The sequence below is a fragment of the Hoplias malabaricus genome, chromosome Y (genome assembly GCF_029633855.1).
Source record: "Hoplias malabaricus isolate fHopMal1 chromosome Y, fHopMal1.hap1, whole genome shotgun sequence".
Classification (NCBI taxonomy): Eukaryota; Metazoa; Chordata; class Actinopteri; order Characiformes; family Erythrinidae; genus Hoplias; species Hoplias malabaricus.
In genome coordinates, this window is record NC_089820.1 from 59,594,450 (window position 1) to 59,614,339 (window position 19,890).

The following is a 19,890-nucleotide window of genomic DNA, read 5'->3' on the forward strand; positions in this document are numbered from 1 at the left end:
TTAAGGGGGGGTCTGTTGTTGGGGGAAGGTCTGTTGTTGAGGGGGGGGTCTGTTGTTGAGGTGGCGGTCTGGTGTTGGGGGGCGGTTTGTTTTTGAGGGGGGGGTCTGTTGTTGAGGGGGAGGTCTGTTGTTGGTGGGAGGTCTGTTGTTGGGGGGCGGTTTGTTTTTGAGGGGGGGTCTGTTGTTGAGGGGGGGTCTGTTGTTGAGGGGGAGGTCTGTTGTTGAGGGGGAGGTCTGTTGTTGTGGGGGGGGTCTGTTGTTGAGGTGGCGGTCTGGTGGTGTGGGGGGAGGTCTGTTGTTGAGGGGGGGTCTGTTGTTGAGGGGGAGGGTCTGTTGTTGAGGTGGCGGTCTGGTGTTGGGGGGAGGTCTGTTGTTGAGGGGGGGTCTGTTGTTGGGGGGAGGTCTGTTGTTGGTGGGAGGTCTGTTGTTGGGGGCGGTTTGTTTTTGAGGGGGAGGTCTGTTGTTGAGGGGAGGTCTGTTGTTGAGGGGGAGGTCTGGTGTTGGGGGGGAGGTCTGTTGTTGAGGGGGGGGTCTGTTGTTGGGGGGGAGGTCTGTTGTTGTTGGGGGGGAGGTCTGTTGTTGAGGGGGGAGGTCTGTTGTTGAGGGGGGGGTCTGTTGTTGAGGGGAGGTCTGTTGTTGAGGGGGGGGTCTGTTGTTGGGGGGAGGTCTGTTGTTGAGGGGGGGGTCTGTTGTTGGGGGGGAGGTCTGTTGTTGAGTGGGGGGTCTGTTGTTGAGTGGGGTTCTGTTGTTGAGGGGGGGTCTGTTGTTGGGGGGAAGGTCTGTTGTTGAGGGGGAGGTCTGTGTTGAGGGGGGGGTCTGTTGTTGAGTGGGGGGTCTGTTGTTGAGGGGGGGGTCTGTTGTTGAGTGGGGGGTCTGTTGTTGAGGGGGGTCTGTTGTTGGGGGAAGGTCTGTTGTTGGGGGGGGGGTCTGTTGTTGAGGTGGCGGTCTGGTGTTGGGGGCGGTTTGTTTTTGAGGGGGGGTCTGTTGTTGAGGGGGAGGTCTGTTGTTGGTGGAGAGGTCTGTTGTTGGGGGGCGGTCTGTTGTTGAGGGGGAGGTCTGTTGTTGTGGGGGGGGGTCTGTTGTTGAGGTGGCGGTCTGGTGTTGGGGGGGAGGTCTGTTGTTGAGGGGGAGGTCTGTTGTTGAGGGGGGGGTCTGTTGTTGAGGGGGAGGTCTGTTGTTGAGGGGGAGGTCTGTTGTTGAGGTGGCGGTCTGGTGTTGGGGGGCGGTTTGTTTTTGAGGGGGGGGTCTGTTGTTGGGGGGGAGGTCTGTTGTTGGGGGGAGGTCTGTTGTTGAGGTGGCGGTCTGGTGTTGGGGGGGAGGTCTGTTGTTGAGGGGAGGTCTGTTGTTGAGGGGGGGGTCTGTTGTTGAGTGGGGGGTCTGTTGTTGAGGGGGAGGTCTGTTGTTGAGGGGGAGGTCTGTTGTTGAGTGGGGGTCTGTTGTTGCGGGGAAGGTCTGTTGTTGGGGGGGGGGTCTGTTGTTGAGGTGGCGGTCTGGTGTTGGGGGGCGGTTTGTTTTTGAGGGGGGTCTGTTGTTGAGGGGGAGGTCTGTTGTTGGTGGGAGGTCTGTTGTTGGGGGGGCGGTTTGTTTTTGAGGGGGGGTCTGTTTTTGAGGCGGGGTCTGTTGTTGAGGGGGAGGTCTGTTGTTGTGGGGGGGGGTCTGTTGTTGAGGTGGCGGTCTGGTGTTGGGGGGGAGGTCTGTTGTTGAGGGGGAGGTCTGTTGTTGAGTGGGGGGTCTGTTGTTGAGTGGGGGGTCTGTTGTTGAGTGGGGGGTCTGTTGTTGGGGGGAAGGTCTGTTGTTGAGGGGGAGGTCTGTTGTTGAGGGGGAGGTCTGTTGTTGTGGGGGGGGTCGGTTGTTGAGGTGGCGGTCTGTTGTTGAGGGGGGGTCTGTTGTTGAGGGGGAGGTCTGTTGTTGAGGTGGCGGTCTGGTGTTGGGGGAGGTCTGTTGTTGAGGGGGGGTCTGTTGTTGAGGTGGCGGTCTGGTGTTGGGGGGCGGTTTGTTATTGAGGGGGAGGTCTGTTGTTGAGGTGGCAGTCTGGTGTTGGGGGCGGTTTGTTTTTGAGGGTGGGGTCTTTTGTTGAGGGGGAGGTCTGTTGTTGAGGGGGGGGTCTGTTGTTGAGATGGCGGTCTGGTGTTGGGGGGGCGGTCTGTTGTTGAGGGGGAGGGGGGGAGGTCTGTTGTTGGGGGGGGTCTGTTGTTGAGGTGGCGGTCTGGTGTTGGGGGGGGGGGTCTGTTGTTGAGGGGGGGGTCTGTTGTTGAGGTGGCGGTCTGGTGTTGGGGGCGGTCTGTTATTGAGGGGGAGGTCTGTTATTGAGGGGGAGGTCTGTTGTTGGGGGCGGTCTGGTGTTGGGGGGCGGTTTGTTTTTGAGGGGGGGTCTGTTGTTGGGGGTGGTTTGTTATTGAGGGGGGGTCTGTGAAGGAGGGTCTGTTGTTGGGGGGGTCTGTTATTGAGAGGGCGGTCTGTTGTTGGGTGGGTCTGTCGTTGAGGGGGGAGGTCTGTTGTTGAGGGGGAGGTGTGTTATTGAGGTTGGGTCTGTTGTCGAGGGGCGGTCTGTTGTTGGGGGGGTCTGTCATTGAGGGGGAGGTCTGTCATTGAGGGGGAGGTCTGTTGTTGAGGGGGGAGGTCTGTTGTTGAGGGGGAGGTGTGTTATTGAGGTGGGGTCTGTTGTTGGGGGGCGGTTTGTTATTGAGGGAGTGTCTGTTGTTGAGGGGGGCATCTGTTGTTGGGGGGGCATCTGTTGTTGTGGGGCGGTCTGTTATTGAGGGGCGGTCTGTTGTTGGGGGTGGTTTGTTATTGAGGGGGGGGTCTGTGAAGGAGGGTCTGTTGTTGGGTGGTCTGTTATTGAGGGGGCGGTCTGTTGTTGGGTGGGTCTGTCGTTGAGGGGGGAGGTCTGTTGTTGAGGGGGAGGTGTGTTATTGAGGTTGGGTCTGTTGTTGAGGGGCAGTCTGTTGTCGAGGGGGGAGGGCTGTCATTGAGGGGGGGGTCTGTTGTTGAGGGGGAGGTGTGTTATTGAGGTGGGGTCTGTTGTTGGGGGGGTCTGTTGAGGGGAGGTCTGTTGTTGGGGGCGGTTTGTTATTGAGGGGGGGTCTGTTGTTGGGGGGCAGTTTGTTCTTGAGGGAGTGTCTGTTGTTGAGGGGGGCGGTCTGTTGTTGAGGGGGGCGGTCTGTTGTTGAGGGGGGCGGTCTGTTGTTGGGAGGTTGTCTGTTGTTGGGGGTGGTTGTTACTGAGGGGGATCTGTTATTGAGGGGGAGGTGTGTTATTGAGGGGAGGTCTGTTGTTGAGGGGTGGGTTCTTCTCTGTGGTCAGCGTTGGGAGGTGGATGTTCAGAACAGAGTTAATTCCGTCTGAGTTTCATTTGACGGCAGCGCCTTCATCTTTCTCTAAAATGAAATCATCGTTGTGTGTTAAATGCCTCTTTGGGACTTTGTGTGGCTTTAAGAGTCAGTGCCGAAAACTGTAAAAATATTATAGCATTTTTAACCTGTTTGGCCTTTTTTTCTCGTGTTAATGGAGTTTACTCCTGATACATTTACAGAGCGTTTGATTTGTTCTTAAAGAAATAATGCTCAAAAAGCAAAGTTTATGTGCTATTTTTCTTTTTAAAAAATAATTTGTTTAAAAATAAATCGGTGTCTGTTTTCATCCGCCACATCCATCCTCTGCATCTGATCTCCACATTTAGCCTCCACACCCAGCTTTCACCTCCAGCCTCAGCATCCAGCTTTCACCTCCAGCCTCAGCATCCAGCCAGTCCAGAGTCCAAGGGCAGGCTTAGGGCAGGCCTGGGGCAGGGTAAGGGCAGGGTAGGGCCTGGGGGGAGCTTGGCAGCAAATGTGTGATGCGGATGGACTCTGTCTGCGTGGAGCTGATTACACACTGAGGTTGTTGTGATAGAAACTAAGCCTGGTCCTGGTTTCTCAGGAAAAGAGTGAAGAGTTAATATCAGCGACTGTTGGGTCAGATCTGATCATCCATTTCTCATGGTACTAATCGATTCATTGATCTGTTTACACACTCTCACTGTGTGCCTTCACTTCCGCCTCCTCACAGCACACACCATCACAGCAGGAGGTGAAGTGGTGTGTGAAAGTCAGGGTTAGTGTTAGTGCTGCTTTTAAGGTTAATGTTAAGGTGTAGTTCACAATTTTAATCTAAAAACCCTGGGTATAAAGCTCCGAGTGTGTTTCCTCTCCATGTGTGTGTTTCTGGGGCTGTGTTTGGCGTTGATCAGAGTCACAGCACTGCGCTGGTTACGTGTTATATCTCACTCTCATCTGACTCCACGGTGAACACAGAATAAACAATGACCCTGTCATGACTCGGACAGTTTATCTGTGGCTCTGGAGCTGTATTCAGACACAGCAGCGCCCCCAGCTGGTGACGTATCCTCGGTTCTCCTCTAAACTTGTAGAAACACAGCCGCTTCACTGGAAAGAACCAAGGTTCCAAGAATCAGGAACGGAACCGGTTCAAGAACCAGAGTTCTTCGGGTGGAAAAGCGTTGTACGAAGCCCCAGTGTCTGTAAATGGGTAAAAAAACAAAGTGTCTGGGTCCGGTGCTAGGCTTTCTCTCTCTCTGCTCACGGCAGAGAAACACCACCTGGAGGTTTTTAGACAACTCTAAAGACACTTGGGACTTTCAGCAGACAAACTCATGATAGTTATCCAGTTTCTCTCTCTCTCTCTCTGAAAATGATTAAACGAACAACACACACATGTCCACGGTGCGGAGAAACACTGTAAACACAGACCACAGAGTTTCCCAAAAGTGAACAGGAGCCCACACCGAGACAGAACCCTTCCTTTTAAAAATGTGCAGATACCTTTAGACGGGACCTGATACTCCGGAGGAGAGCACACACCGCCCAGAGCTGTCACATCAGCTGAAGACACCCACGCCCTCTAGCGCCACTCTCTGGGACTCTGCTGCATCGCCCGAACCCAAAGCCCTTTCCCGAGTGTGACGTCTAGAAGCAGACAGGGATTTTAAGCGGTGGTCGGCGCTGGATTCCTCAGAGGTGCTTTGTCAGATGTCAGTGACCCTGCTGTGGCTGTGGAGAGGAGCTCCTACACATCGATGAGACGCGTGGAGCATGTCGTGAGACACGTGGAGCAGCAGATTGCGGGAAACTCAGGTTAACGAAAACAGTCGCAGTTAAAGTGCAACACACAGTATTTTCTAAAAGTAATCGCGGTTTGATCCAACATTCCTTCAGCTGCCGTCTCAGAGACGCTGGGGTTCAGGAGTTAAACAGCTCCCAGCTCCGCCCCTTCTTCATTTGCCAGTGTCAGACATGTTTGTGTTCATTTTAATCCTCCTTTATTTGCACCAAATATATCTCTTTATTCTGTGGAAGGAAACAGACTGAAAAATGGAGATACAGGGTTTTCTCTTCACAGCGACAGGTGACTCGCCTTGACACTAAACAGCACTGTAAAATACATGGCAATAGAGTCACAGCTGTGTGTGTGTGTGTGTGTGTGAGAATCTCTCTCCCTCTTATTCATATACACTCTCTCTCTCTCTCTCTCACTCACACAGACACACACCCAAAGTATCTCTCGTCCGTCCTCTGGATTCACTTACATTTATAATTCATAGCTCATCCCTCTCTTCTGAAATGTCAGCACGAAGGAAGGAAGCAGGTGAATAGAGAGAGAGAGTGTGTGTGTGTGTGTGTGTGTGTCTTCAGTCTTATTTCTGAAGCGTTGGACTCTGAATGCTTTAGTGGTAACTCCTTCTTTAACAGTGACTTAAAGGTGCAGTAAGTAACTTTTACAGTGTATGGATCAGTAATAAACATGTAATAATATATGGTAATAACAAGTTGTGTTTACAAAATATGAAATGTCAGATTCCTCTTTCAGACCTGCGCGGAGGTCCAGGAATGTTCCAGAGTTTTCCCGAAGGAGCTGTGTGTTCACGTTTGTCCCGGACGCTACCCCTCTGTGGTTTCTACCGGCCGCCGGTGTGATGTTGTGACGGAGTCTGTTTCTCTGTGTGTTTTACATCCTCGTGTTCTCACCAGACGGCATCGTGTGTGTGTGTGTTAGAGACAGTGATTTTAAAGTCTCAATCAGTGTCACATCATCACAGAAATAATCCATGTGAAGGGGCGGAGGCTCAGAAGCAGGCTAATGAATATTAATGAGGCTGCTGGCAGCGCTCCAGAGCCCCGGAGGAAATGTTTATCTCTGAGATCAGAGAGAAGATGGTCCAGAGGAGGAGCGATTAAATTACCACAAGATAAACAGATCGTTTTAAAGAATAGCTGCTAAAACAAAGAGAGAGAGAGAGTCCCAGTGAAAGAGATAAATTTAGAAAGGGAACAGAGTAAAGGCAGAGGGAAAAGAGGAGGAGGCACTGAGAGAGAGAGAGAAAGAGAAAAGGGAGAGAGATGACGTCATCAGCACCTATAGCAGAGTTGAACCAGAGGGGGGCGCTGCAGAGCCAGAGCTGACCACAGTAAACACGTTATTTTGACAGTTTGGAAAAAATGTGTTTGAACGTTAAAGGAGCAATCTGTCGTTCTGCCATCAACGGTTTAAAATGGGAACTGCAGTAAAAGTTCAAAACAAGTGGCGTGTATTCTGTCGTCCTGCTGCACTCTGAGCGTCTCCATCTTTCAAACACACTTCCTCTCGTTTTACTGGCGTCAGGGAGATCTTCAGAAGGACACCAGGGAGTGCAGCTCCAGTAGAAACTCTCCTTATCTCTGTTCACTCTTTTCCATGGCTGCAGCATGGTGTGTTTGTGTCTGCTACTGTGTCTCATATCTGGCAACCCAGGGTGTGTTAACGTTACTGTGATTGGACAGTGGGCGGATCACAGGCTGAAACAATGAGCCTCGCTCCGGACTGGACCTCCCCACAGAACAGTATCCAGGCTGAGCGCCGCTGTCTGAGACGCAGCGTGATACTGTAGCCTCTGGCAGCGCCCCCTGCTGACTGTGTGATGGAGTGCAATAAATAACTTACAGATTGCTCCTTTAAACAGTAGGTTTTATTATTACACACCAACACATTTCAGCAGTTTATTAAAGAATAAGTCTTACTCAGTACACAGGGGTGTCTACAAACATTTGGACACAGAGTGGACTCTGGAGTATTGATGATCAGAGCATGAGAGTTCTGAATCAGTTCTGAATGAGATGGAAATGTGGAAATTCTGTGGTGTGTGACGTTCAGGAGCTATTCTCTCCCTCAAAGAATCAGCTTTGCTTTGTTCCTCTCTCAGCCTCACTGTCCCCTCTCTCAGCTCCACTGTTCCCTCACTGTCCTCTCTCTCAGCTCCACTGTCCCCTCACTGTCCTCTCTCTCAGCTCCACTGTTCCCTCACTGTCCTCTCTCTCAGCTCCACTGTTCCCTCACTGTCCCCTCTCTCAGCTCCACTGTTCCCTCACTGTCCTCTCTCTCAGCTCCACTGTCCCCTCACTGTCCTCTCTCTCAGCTCCACTGTCCCCTCACTGTCCCCTCTCTCAGCTCCACTGTCCCCTCACTGTCCCCTCTCTCAGCTCCACTGTCCCCTCACTGTCCCCTCTCTCAGCTCCACTGTCCCCTCACTGTCCCCTCTCTCAGCTCCGCTGTCCCCTCACTGTCCCCTCTCTCAGCTCCGCTGTCCCCTCACTGTCCCCTCTCTCAGCTCCGCTGTCCCCTCACTGTCCTCTCTCTCAGCTCCACTGTCCCCTCACTGTCCCCTCTCTCAGCTCCACTGTCCCCTCACTGTCCCCTCTCTCAGCTCCACTGTCCCCTCACTGTCCCCTCTCTCAGCTCCACTGTCCCCTCACTGTCCTCTCTCTCAGCTCCGCTGTCCCCTCACTGTCCCCTCTCTCAGCTCCGCTGTCCCCTCACTGTCCCCTCTCTCAGCTCCACTGTCTGTTGCTCTGCATACTTTGTTCCCCCCTTTCCCCCTGTTCTTCGATGGTCAGGGCCCCCACCGCAGACTGAGGCAGTGAGAGTTAAGGGGTTAATAATAAGTGAGGTCTGCTAAAGGAAGCCGAGGCTGTGCTTGTGTCTTTACGAGGGATAACTGCAGGTGATGGAGGGATGTCCTTTCCCTGACTCTATTTCCCATTTGGTTTAACTGTGATTAGAGTGCGTCTGGGAGCGATGGGGGGTGGGGGGGGGATTACTGACCTGAGTCCAGGGCTCAGTGCCTTTGTAGTGGATGAGGAGACAGGGGCAGGTCATTTTTCTGCATTTGTCTGATCCTTCACCATCGTTCAGACCCAGCTCCTCACAAGAGTTCAGTCAGAACCTCCTCCCTTTCCCTGAGGAGATCAATCGCGATCAAGATATCGATCTCTGGCGTTCAGCACCGAGGAACACCCTTTAACCCGAGGGTACGGTGCAGTTCAGTTCGCACTCTCTCAGGAACCCCTCACGGGTGCGTTTCAGTTCGGGAACAGAACTGTACCTTATTCCTTTACATTTGTAGATTTGAAAGTTGTGTTGAGTTCAATCTCCAGGACTTTTATTGTGTATTTTATTCTCCACAGTTGTATAATGAAAGATTACAGAGATCCCCCTCTCCTTCTGGAGAAGAGAATGTAATGAACCTTTAGGAACACAACTGGACTCTAACACCACTGCTGTACCTTTAAAGATACACTACACCGTCTGTGCCTTTAAAGATACACTACACTGTCTGTACCTTTAAAGATACACTACACTGTCTGTACCTTTAAAGATACACTACACTGTCTGTACCTTTAAAGATACACTACACTGTCTGTGCCTTTAAAGATACACTACACTGTCTGTACCTTTAAAGATACACTACACTGTCTGTGCCTTTAAAGATACACTACACTGTCTGTGCCTTTAAAGATACACTACACTGTCTGTGCCTTTAAAGATACACTACACTGTCTGTACCTTTAAAGATACACTACACCGTCTGTGCCTTTAAAGATACACTACACCGTCTGTGCCTTTAAAGATACACTACACTGTCTGTGCCTTTAAAGATACACTACACTGTCTGTACCTTTAAAGATACACTACACTGTCTGTGCCTTTAAAGATACACTACACTGTCTGTACCTTTAAAGATACACTACACCGTCTGTACCTTTAAAGATACACTACACCGTCTGTGCCTTTAAAGATACACTACACCGTCTGTACCTTTAAAGATACACTACACCGTCTGTACCTTTAAAGATACACTACACCGTCTGTACCTTTAAAGATACACTACACCGTCTGTACCTTTAAAGATACACTACACCGTCTGTGCCTTTAAAGATACACTACACCGTCTGTGCCTTTAAAGATACACTACACTGTCTGTGCCTTTAAAGATACACTATGGTTTTCCGACCAAAACACCAGACGGACACGGCGCTGGTGTTGCCATGGTGATAATTAGTTGTCGATGAAGGTTCAAAGGTGAAAGGCTGACTTTGTGACGCTGAGTTGTGGGTTTCTAAATTGATCGGTAAAACAAGTAATAGTTTAGCACCTTGTACTCGTTAATACTTTCATATCCTTGAGTTCATTCGACATCCAGCTTTAGCTTTAGGTTTAGCTTTAGCTCGACTAACACCGCGTGTGTCTCTGCTCTGAGCGTTAGTCGTGTGTTTTTAGACGTGTGTATGTTTTGTCGCAGCATATGGCGTGTAGTCGAGTAGTTGTCAGACCCTTAATGAAGTGCACAGCGATGCAAACTGACACTTATTAACGTTAATAAACTGTAAAACATCTAGCTACGTCCAAATCTGTAGCTTTTATAATGAAATCCCTTTGAGTTCATAGACATGCGAACGTTCAGTTATCATATGTTTCCTGGGGTATACACACGTACACACATCAGTTCATTACAGTACTTTTCTAATCACATTTTCCCACTAAGAAAAAATAAGTAAAAGCATCTTCTACTCGAATGCTTTGGTTCAGGATGCACTTTTCCAAGCCGTCTCAGAGGCTAGGGGGCGCATATGAAGTTTACCGTCGTTAACTGTACGTTTTTAGCTGGTGTGGTGTGTTAGTAGCACAGGCACGTTTCAGCCATGATATCGGGTTACGTACCTTTTAATCCACATCATCTGCAGAGTCTAGAGGGTGCAAAAAAGGCCCCAGCGTCTCTGTCCCTCGCTCTGTCCTCCAGCTCCTCCTGACGATCCCCAGTCCTCAGAGAGAGAGGACGCCGAGGGACGCCGTACCTGAGATGGAAGTGTGGGTGCCTGTGGTGGTTTAAGGAGCGGTCCCAGAGAGCAGTGAATGTTTGGGCCGGATGTGGAGCACCTGGAGCAATGACGGTGTGGATGGGGTGAGTCTGGCTGCCTCCACCTTAAATGGGTCAGATGTCGGGGGAGTTGTGAGCACTTACAGCCCGAGCTGAGCCTGGTTTCTCAGTGCAGTTAGAGTGAGCACTGCTCTGTGGGAGGGACTGGGGATGAGCTGGGGATCTCTTTGCTGCTCAAACATGAAGTTAACTGTAAACACGTGTTGAAGCGTAAGTAAATAGTACGGTCTCGCCCTGTACTTTATAAATGTGTTATAACACGTGTTAGTAGCTGTGACACACCTGGACCAGACGAGTCCTGCTGTTGGACACGGGTCCTGCGGGGGTCCACAGCGGCCCAGATAGGAACAGAACCCCCTTAAGAACCGTGCGGCTCCACAGGGAAGAGGAGGTCAGTGTTTTCATCGTGGTTTCAGTTTGTGTGTAGTGTCAGGAGTCTCCGATCAAACTACGATCCGCTGATTCCTTTCTCAGTCGACTGCTGAGCTCCTGATTCTCACATTTATTCCCCACAGCGTTCACTTCTGTAACCCTTTACTGACCGGCCTTCACTCTTCTTCTGTCCATGAGCTCCAAATGGTTCAAAACTCTGCTGCTCAGCTTCTCTCTCTCACACTCACTCTCACTCACTCACTCTCTCTCTCACACTCTCTCTCTCACACTCACTCACTCACTCTCACTCTCTCACACTCTCACTCACTCTCTCTCACTCACTCTCTCTCTCTCACACTCTCTCTCTCACTCACTCACACTCTCTCACTCACTCACTCTCTCTCTCACACTCTCTCTCTCACACTCACTCACTCACTCTCACTCTCTCACACTCTCACTCACTCTCTCTCACTCACTCTCTCTCTCTCACACTCTCTCACTCACTCACACTCTCTCACTCACTCACTCTCTCTCTCACACTCACTCACTCTCTCTCTCACACTCACTCACTCTCACTCACTCACACTCTCTCACTCACTCACTCACTCACTCACTCTCACTCTCTCTCTCACACTCACTCACTCACTCTCACTCTCACACTCTCACTCACTCTCTCTCACTCACTCTCACTCACTCACTCTCTCACACTCACTCACTCACTCACTCTCACTCACTCACACTCACTCACTCACTCACTCTCACTCTCTCTCTCACACTCACTCACTCACTCTCACTCTCTCACACTCTCACTCACTCTCTCTCTCTCACACTCTCTCTCTCACTCACTCACACTCTCTCACTCACTCACTCTCTCTCTCACACTCTCACTCTCACTCACTCACACTCACTCACTCTCTCTCTCACACTCACTCACTCACTCTCTCTCTCACACTCACTCACTCTCTCTCACTCACTCACTCTCACTCTCTCTCACTCACTCTCACTCTCTCACACTCTCACTCACTCTCTCTCACTCACTCTCTCTCTCACACTCTCACTCACTCACTCTCTCACACACTCACTCACTCACTCACTCTCACTCACTCACACTCTCTCACTCACTCTCACTCTCTCTCTCACACTCACTCACTCACTCTCACTCTCTCACACTCTCACTCACTCTCTCTCACTCACTCTCTCTCTCTCACACTCTCACTCACTCACTCTCTCTCTCACACTCTCTCTCTCACACTCACTCACTCACTCTCACTCTCTCACACTCTCACTCACTCTCTCTCACTCACTCTCTCTCTCTCACACTCTCTCTCTCACTCACTCACACTCTCTCACTCACTCACTCTCTCTCACACTCTCTCTCTCACACTCACTCACTCTCTCTCACTCTCTCACTCACTCACACTCTCTCACTCACTCACTCTCTCTCTCACACTCTCACTCTCACTCACTCACACTCACTCACTCTCTCTCTCACACTCACTCACTCTCTCTCTCTCTCACTCACTCACTCACTCACTCTCACTCACTCACACTCTCTCACTCACTCACTCACTCTCACTCTCTCTCTCACACTCACTCACTCACTCTCACTCTCTCACACTCTCACTCACTCTCTCTCTCACTCACTCACACTCTCTCACTCACTCACTCTCTCTCTCACACTCTCACTCTCACTCACTCACACTCACTCACTCTCTCTCTCACACTCACTCACTCTCTCTCTCACACTCACTCACTCACTCTCACTCACTCACTCTCTCTCTCACACTCTCACTCTCACTCACTCACACTCACTCACTCTCTCTCTCACACTCACTCACTCACTCTCTCTCTCACACTCACTCACTCACTCACTCTCACTCTCTCTCTCACACTCACTCACTCACTCTCACTCTCTCACACTCTCACTCACTCTCTCTCTCACTCACTCTCTCTCTCACACTCTCACTCTCACTCACTCACACTCACTCACTCTCTCTCTCACACTCACTCACTCACTCACACTCTCTCACTCACTCACTCTCACTCACTCACACTCTCTCACTCACTCACTCTCTCTCTCACTCTCACTCTCTCACACACACACTCTCAAAAGGAAATATGAATTTAATAAATAAATTAAGAGTAAATTAAAATAAAACACTGAGCCTATGGATGTGTGTGTGTGTGTGTTCAGAAACCCATACAGGGGCGACATTTAAAACCTACGCCAGTGTGAAGTCTGTATTTAATAAAACTGACTAAAGCCCATCAGCTGTGGAGCTGTGTTTGAGTCGGATGTAAATTTAAATCATTCTTTTCTAAACTTTCCACCATTCTTCACTGGAAATGAAGTTATTGCTTGATAATGGCCCACTCTTTGTAAAGTTCAGACAGTTTTCTGCGTTGAACTGGGTCTGGGTCTGGTTCTGACGGCTGCAGTGAGCAGGTCAAAGTGTGGTTTTCAAAAAGCTGAGGATCTGGGGTCGAGGCTGGAGCAGAAGGGTGTGGAAGGGAGGTGATTGGCTCCTGTTCAGAGCGTCGTTCATCATCGATAACGTTACTGCTCCGCTTCTTGAAGAAGTACTGAGGTGTACTGAGTCGTTCAGCCGAGCTGCAGATTGCTACTGTTCCGCTGCCCCCTAGTGTCAGAGACGTGCTGCTCTCGGATGGGGGAGGATTTAAGGCTGTAACAAATGTCCCACTTTCCATGCATGACTTACATAGACACACACACACACACACACACACACACACACTGCTACACATGTAACATATCCTCTCTAGACCATACTTTCTGACTAAAACACGTAGTGCCCCAGTGTCTCAGCAGTGACTCAGCAGACGACAGTGGGGCCAGGGGTAACAGAGTGGTGCAGATGTAAAGGAGTCGTGGTACATTTCTGTGGAAAGAACAGGTTCTGTGTTCTGTGTTAGTTCTGGTTCCGTGTGAAAAGACAAAGGAGAAGTGGAGATATCAGACTTTAAATATAACTGTAAAACATCGTTGTTGTGGGTTAGTAAACGTGCTGTAACCGGTCTGCGACAGACACTGTTTATTTCCATCATTTATTATTATTAATATTACTATTATTATATTATTATTATCTCCATCATGTTCCGCCTCGAAAAGAAACAGAACATTTCTAAATCTTTGGATTTTTATTAAAATAAATCAAATGTAAATAAACAGCTGAGAGCAGAAGGAATTGGATTAGATTCAACTTTAATGTCTTTGTACAGAGTTCAGGTACAGAGCCAATGAAATGTAGTTAGCATCTAATCAGAAGTGCAATATATAACATTATTTACATAATTTACATAAAGTGCAGTAGTGATATGACATTGTGATTATGGAAGTTGTAACCGTATATACATATTGAAATATGAGAAATATGAAACATGTAAACAAAGTAACATTGTGTAGGTGATGCATTATGTACTGAAGGATGAATGAAATACAACTTTACAGAAGGTGCAGTGAAATGATTGTGCGATGTATTTTAAAAGTGTCTGAATAGTGTTCATCAGGATAACAGCCTCAGGAAAAAAACTGTTACGAAGCCTGTTAGTGCGGGAATGGAGGCTCCTGTAACGTCTGCCAGATGGTAAAAAGCTGAAAAGTCCATGATTTGGGTTGGTGACGTCCTTGATGATGTTTCCTGCCCAGGCAGCGTTTGTGGTAGATGTCCTCGATGGTAGGGAATTCGGTGCCTATGACGCACTGCGCTGTTTTTACCACCCGCTGGAGAGCGTTGCAGTCTGCAGCACAGCAACTGCCGTACCATACAGAGAAGTTCACCAGTATCCTGGGAGACAAGTGAGCTTTCTTCAGACTCCGAAGAAAATAGAGGCGCTGCTGTGCCTTTTTGATGAGTTCAAGGACCAGGTGAGATCACTGGAAATGTGGAGACCAAGGAACTTGAAACTGGGCACCTGATCCACTGCGGTTCCGTTGATGTAAATGGAGGCGTGAGCTTGGTTCCTAGTCCGTCTGAAGTCCATGATGATCTCCTTTGTTTTGAGCATGTTTAGTACCAAGTTATTGTTGTGGCACCACAAGGACAGATGCTGTACTTCATCCCGGTAGGCCGTTTCATTATCGTCTGTAATCAAGCCTATCACCGTGGTGTCATCTGCGAATTTGACTATGGTGTTTGAACCATAGGCAGGTACACAGTCATGGGTGAAGAGAGAGTACAGAATCGGGCTAAGAACACAACCTTGTGGAACGCCAGTGTTCAAGGTGATGGTTGATGAATGAAGGTTGCCTAATCTAACAGATTGGGGTCTGTTAGACAGGAAGTCTAAAATCCAGTGGCAGAGTGATGTGCTGATACCCAGATGGTTGAGTTTGGATATCAGCATAGATGGAATAAGCAAACTGGTGTGGGTCCAGCGTAGCAGGCAGGCAGGACTTCAGGTGAGAAATAACTAGTCTTTTAAAGCACTTGGAAATTATTGGGGTGAGTGCTACAGGGCGAAGGTCATTTAACTCTGAAGCAGTAGAGTGCTTAGGCACTGGCACAATAATGACAGACTTAAAGATGTGAGCGAAGACACCCTTGAGTTCCACAGCACAAGCTCTTAGCACACGGCCAGGTCCACCATCAGCGCCAGCTGCCTTCCGTGCATTCACTCTGCTCAGCATGCGACTGACGTCCGAAGTGGAAAGTACAAGTGGGTTGTGGTCTGGTGGAGGATCGTTTATTGAAGATATCTTGTTGCTCTGGTCGAACCGAGTGTAGAAGTTGTTCAGCTCATCAGGGAGTGAAGCACTGTTGGTAGATGGAACAGAGTTGGCTGGTTTATAATCAGTCAGGGTGTGAATACGCCGAGGGTCAGAGGAGGTAAAGTGCTCCTCAATCCGGCGTTTGTAGCAGAGCTTGGCTATAGCTATTCCTCTCCTCAGGTTAGCTCTGGCCAAGCTGTACGTTCCCTGTCTCTTGATCTGAAGGCAACATCTCTGGCTTTGAGCAGAGTGCAAACCTCTCTGTTCATCCAGGGATTCTGATTAGGGGGATGTTATTATTGTATTTGTGATGTCACTCTGTCCACACAGTTGTTGATGTGTTTCAGGACAGAGTTAGTGTAGGTGTCCAAGTGGATGTGTGAGCCTGTGGTGGCTCGGGCAGCATACTCACTCCAGTCGGTGTGCTGGAACTGTTGCTGAAGGAAGGAGTCAGCCCCATCCATCCAGATCTTTACAGTTCAGGTTGAAGGCTTAATCCTCTGCATGACTGGAGTCTATTTGGGAAGCAGGAACAAAGAAAGATGATCGGAAAGTCCAAGATGGGGGAGGGGTGTTGTATAAACTTTGTCCAAAGTTTTTCGTCCCCTTGTGGTGCAGGAGACATTCTGAAAATTTTGGTAGTCCAGATTTTAAATCAGAGTGGTTGAAATCTCCTGAGACAATAAAAGCTCCGTCCGGGTGTGTATTTTGCAGTTTGGTGATAGAAGCACAGAGACACTCATAGCCGAGTTAGCGTTAGCGTCAGGAGGCACGTAGACTACGGCAGCAACAATACAGCTGAACTCACGGGACACTCACAGCTGAACATTCGCGAGAAAAACGCTAGGTAATGCCGGCCGGTGTGGGTTTAGCCTTAGCTTAGCACGTAAGCCACCGCGCTTACCCCGTCTTTGTTTACGCTGGCGTCGCCGGCGTCGGGTCCTTCCGGTCGGCAAGATTGACTCGCTTGGTCCCGGTGTTCGGGTCGTCTCTGGTGGAAGCTGGTTGAAGTCGAACTGATGCGTGAATCCGGTGTTTGTGCAGTGAATGTTAATTTCCAAGCTTCTGTCGTAGCTGTAGTTCGCAAGAGTTATTTGCGCAAGAAACTGGAGCTAGCTAAGTAAATACGTATAATATTACTAAAACTGGTAAGACGCTGAGCCTCGCGGTGTGATCGCGACGCCATCTTGGTCTATAAATGTCTATAAATTAGACTTGATTCTAAAGTAAAGATCGTATTCGTGTGGTTTACTCTTTTTATGTTAATGTTTTATTGGACGTTTTTATTCTGGATTTGAATTTAACTGTTTTTTTTTTTTTTGTGTAAAACACTTTGAATTGCTTTTGTTTGAAAGGTGCTCTATAAATAAACTCGCCTCTGAATCTGAGTCTGAATGCAGCGCCCCTCACGCGTGTGTACGTCCTCAGAAGGCCACGTGTGCCGTGTGCTCCTCCTCCGTTTTCATGCCCTTGAAAGTGATGCTGAACCAGTGCGCGGCTCTTTAATGGACGGAGAACACACGAAGTCTGGGAAACGCTGCGGCTGCAAGTGCTGACGGTAATAAAGGAAGCATTAGAGTGTTACAGCAGCTCTAAGGGGGGGGGGGGGTGGTGTTATAAATGACCAGGCGGGGTGCCACAGGGAGAAAGTGCCCACTCAGCTGGTCCAGGATCAGAGGAGAGGACGTTATCTTCACTCTCACAGTCAGAGTCCTGTGGCGGAGGTTATTCGTTAATGCAGTTTTAATGTTTGGTGAAATCTGAGCCTCTGTTGTTTATCTGTTGTTTTGCTGGTTGTGTTCCACTCAGAGCAGAGGACTACGGCTCGCTCCGCCCCCTCTCAGACTCTTTAAAGAACCTGTTGTTAGAAGTTGGTGCAAATTGACCAAGACCCTCAGGCTGTGTCTCCTCTAACTCACCCTCAGCCCTCCGTCGTCTGGAGCCGGATCCGGGGGAAGTCAAGGGACACAGACACCAGGGAGGTGCACGAAGACAGCGCCACTGCGTGTCCTGCGTCTACTGCCTTCATCTACAGCACGACGGGGAATGGGGTGAGGGCACGGAGGGATACGAGAGACATTCCACTGTTCAGTCTCAGGGTCTGTGAAAGAAGAGAGAAGCGAGGTTAGTGATGTTTAAGATGCTCTCAGACGATCGAGCCGTGGGCTGCTCCCATGAGAGAGAGAGAGAGACATAGACAGAGAGAGAGAGAGACAGAGAGACACAGACAGAGAGAGAGAGACAGAGAGACACAGACAGAGAGAGAGAGCAGGTGGTGGTTGAACATTGTGGCTGATAAGCGGAGAAGTTGAGTGTCTGAGGACCAAAAGTCACCAGTGTCTAAGATTTTTAAAGTAAAATCAAGGCTGAGTTTGTTATATTTGGCAACCCTGCTGTCACTCGTACGATGGACAAAGAGCTGGGGGTGGTCTGTGAGTGAGAACGTCTAGGCATCACTTTTGAGAAGCAAAAGAACAGTGTTGTTGTACGGAGCGGTTTTAGAGACATCGCGAGACGGTTCCAGGGCCGTGATGAGAAGATAAATGTTGATAAAGGACTCTCTGAGACAAACGAGGCGTGTTTTAAAAGTTCGAATTATTAACAATAAACAGCTACAGAACACAATGATTAACAAACAGTATTTATTCAAAAACCATCTCTAACTGAACAGTTTTAACAGTTTTAACAGCGCTCCACGGTCACAGCACTCTTCCATTTTATTAACTGTATTTTTATTATTATTTTATTTTTTATTATGATTTTTATTCATGTCTCTTTATATTTTTTATATATTTTACATCTGTTGTTGTTGTTGGGTGTTATTTATATTCCGTTATGAAGCTATTTGAGCAGAGCATTAAAGTTGCTATATGAGTAAATTATATTATTATTATATTTTTATTATTTTTATTTTTTATTTATTTATTATTTATTTATTTTTTTGAGAGAGAGTTTGAAACCGTGTTGTTCACCTCAGGACATTTTCAGTGGTTTCCAAAGCCTTCAGTTCAGGGCTCTTCATGGGTCTGTGGAGAAATCGTGTTCCTGAAGAAGAGGAGATTAAAGGGCAGATAGATGTTCTTTGGCTGGGGATTAAAGGGTTAAGCCGTGTTACTGGAGGGCAGTGTGAAATGGGACTGGTCTGAAGCCGGTGATTACAGCAGGAAATGGCTAATTTGACCGTGTTGTTGTGGATGGAGCGATGGCCGAGCAGCTGGACGGCGCTGAGGAAGATTTATCTCATCGTTTACCGCTTTAGCAGCTGCTCCACTGACGCTACGCTAACGTCAGCACCGCTAACGGCTCTGGGGCTGTTCTCTTCACAGAGACTTTAGAAAGAGGAAAACTGGAGTAGTTTAACCCCTGGGAGAAGTAAAGGATAAAGCTGCTGCTCTTCTGCTTTTTCCACTGTCCACATCTGGTCCTGCTCCTGGAACCGGGTTCCTGTTTAGTCGCTGTTCTCTTGCGGTTCCACCCGAGCCAAGTAGGGACTGAGTGTGAGGTGTAAACCCTGCAGAGCTCTGATTGGCCAGAGACCTGTCAATCACCAGCACAAACCACAGCAGCGTTCACATTAGTTTTTATCCGACTCTCAGCAGCAGCTCGTAACGTTCCCCCGAGGGGTTTCTGAAGAGGGGCAGGCGCTCCTTGGGTCGGTGTCTGAGGAAAATCTCCAGCGAAAGATGAACGTGGAACAAGGAAAACTGCTCTGTGAGGAACTGGGGGCGGAGTTGTGTTCAGTCCAAACAACAACAACAACACGCCACACACCGAGTGAACAGCGCCTGACTCTACCTCCGTGTTGTTGTGGTTTTTAAAGCCCACGGTTCCAGTTAGAGATGGGTTTGAGACGACACCGGCTCCGTTTCTCAGGAGCTGTGGGAGTGGATAAGAGACCAGCTGAAAGCGAGTCGAGCCGATCCCATGCAGTGGAAAAGCATCATTAAAGGGTTAAAAGGGTCCACTTCACCATCTACTTCACCATTACTGTACCCTTAAGACCAATATGTAAATGAGGTCTGTTCTGATTCGTGGCACTGTATTTCACTTCCTTCAGAAAAGCAGTTCTGGTGTCCTGTGATGTGCAGGGCTCTGTCCAGAGTGTGATCCAGTGACTGGGTCAGATCTGGACCCAGGGCTTGTAATGAATAAATGAATGAGGATTGCACAGGAGTGACCCCTGCTCTGTGTGCCACAGTCTACTCAGTACCAGGAGTGTGTGTGTGTGTGTGTGTGTGTGTGTGTTATCAGGTATGATTATAGAGCTACAGTAATAATCACAGCGCCCCCTTCTGGCTGTTATTATTGTCTGAGTCTGAATGAGGAAGGTTTAAATCCTCTGTTATCCACAATGACCTACATTTTCTGTTTTTTTCTGACCCACATTCAGTCCCCAGCTTCTCTCTATCTCTATCTCTCTCTCTCTCTCTGTCGGTCTCTTTCTCTCTCTTGCTGTCTCTCTCTCTCTCTCTGTCTGTCTCTTTCTGTCTCTGTCTTCGGTCTCTTTCTCTCTCTCTCTCTCTCTCTCTCTCTCTTTCTGTCT

At 49.0% G+C, this 19,890-nt stretch overlaps 2 protein-coding genes across 5 annotated transcripts in view; one reads left to right on the forward strand and one right to left on the reverse strand.

Annotated features, from left to right (window-relative positions):
• On the reverse strand, window positions 1-10,651 carry LOC136678483 (uncharacterized). The gene is made up of 5 exons (XM_066656535.1): window positions 10,529-10,651; window positions 7,889-7,940; window positions 4,266-4,424; window positions 944-2,492; window positions 1-532 (listed from the first exon to the last, which is right to left on the reverse strand). Exons 1-5 carry the CDS (start codon window positions 10,649-10,651, stop codon window positions 1-3), a joined length of 2,415 nt encoding a protein of 804 aa, XP_066512632.1.
• The window catches only part of LOC136679007 (protein BEAN1-like), a 23,703-nt gene continuing 8,842 nt past the window's right edge, over window positions 5,030-19,890 (forward strand). The window contains exons 1-2 of one of the 4 annotated variants that reach the window (XM_066657251.1): window positions 16,864-16,905; window positions 17,273-17,471. The gene's annotated coding sequence lies outside the window, so the exon portion shown is untranslated. Of the gene's footprint in view, window positions 5,133-16,863; window positions 16,906-17,183; window positions 17,472-19,890 lie in introns of those variants that run through there. The other 3 variants (XM_066657254.1, XM_066657252.1, XM_066657250.1) reach the window with 3 other exon arrangements.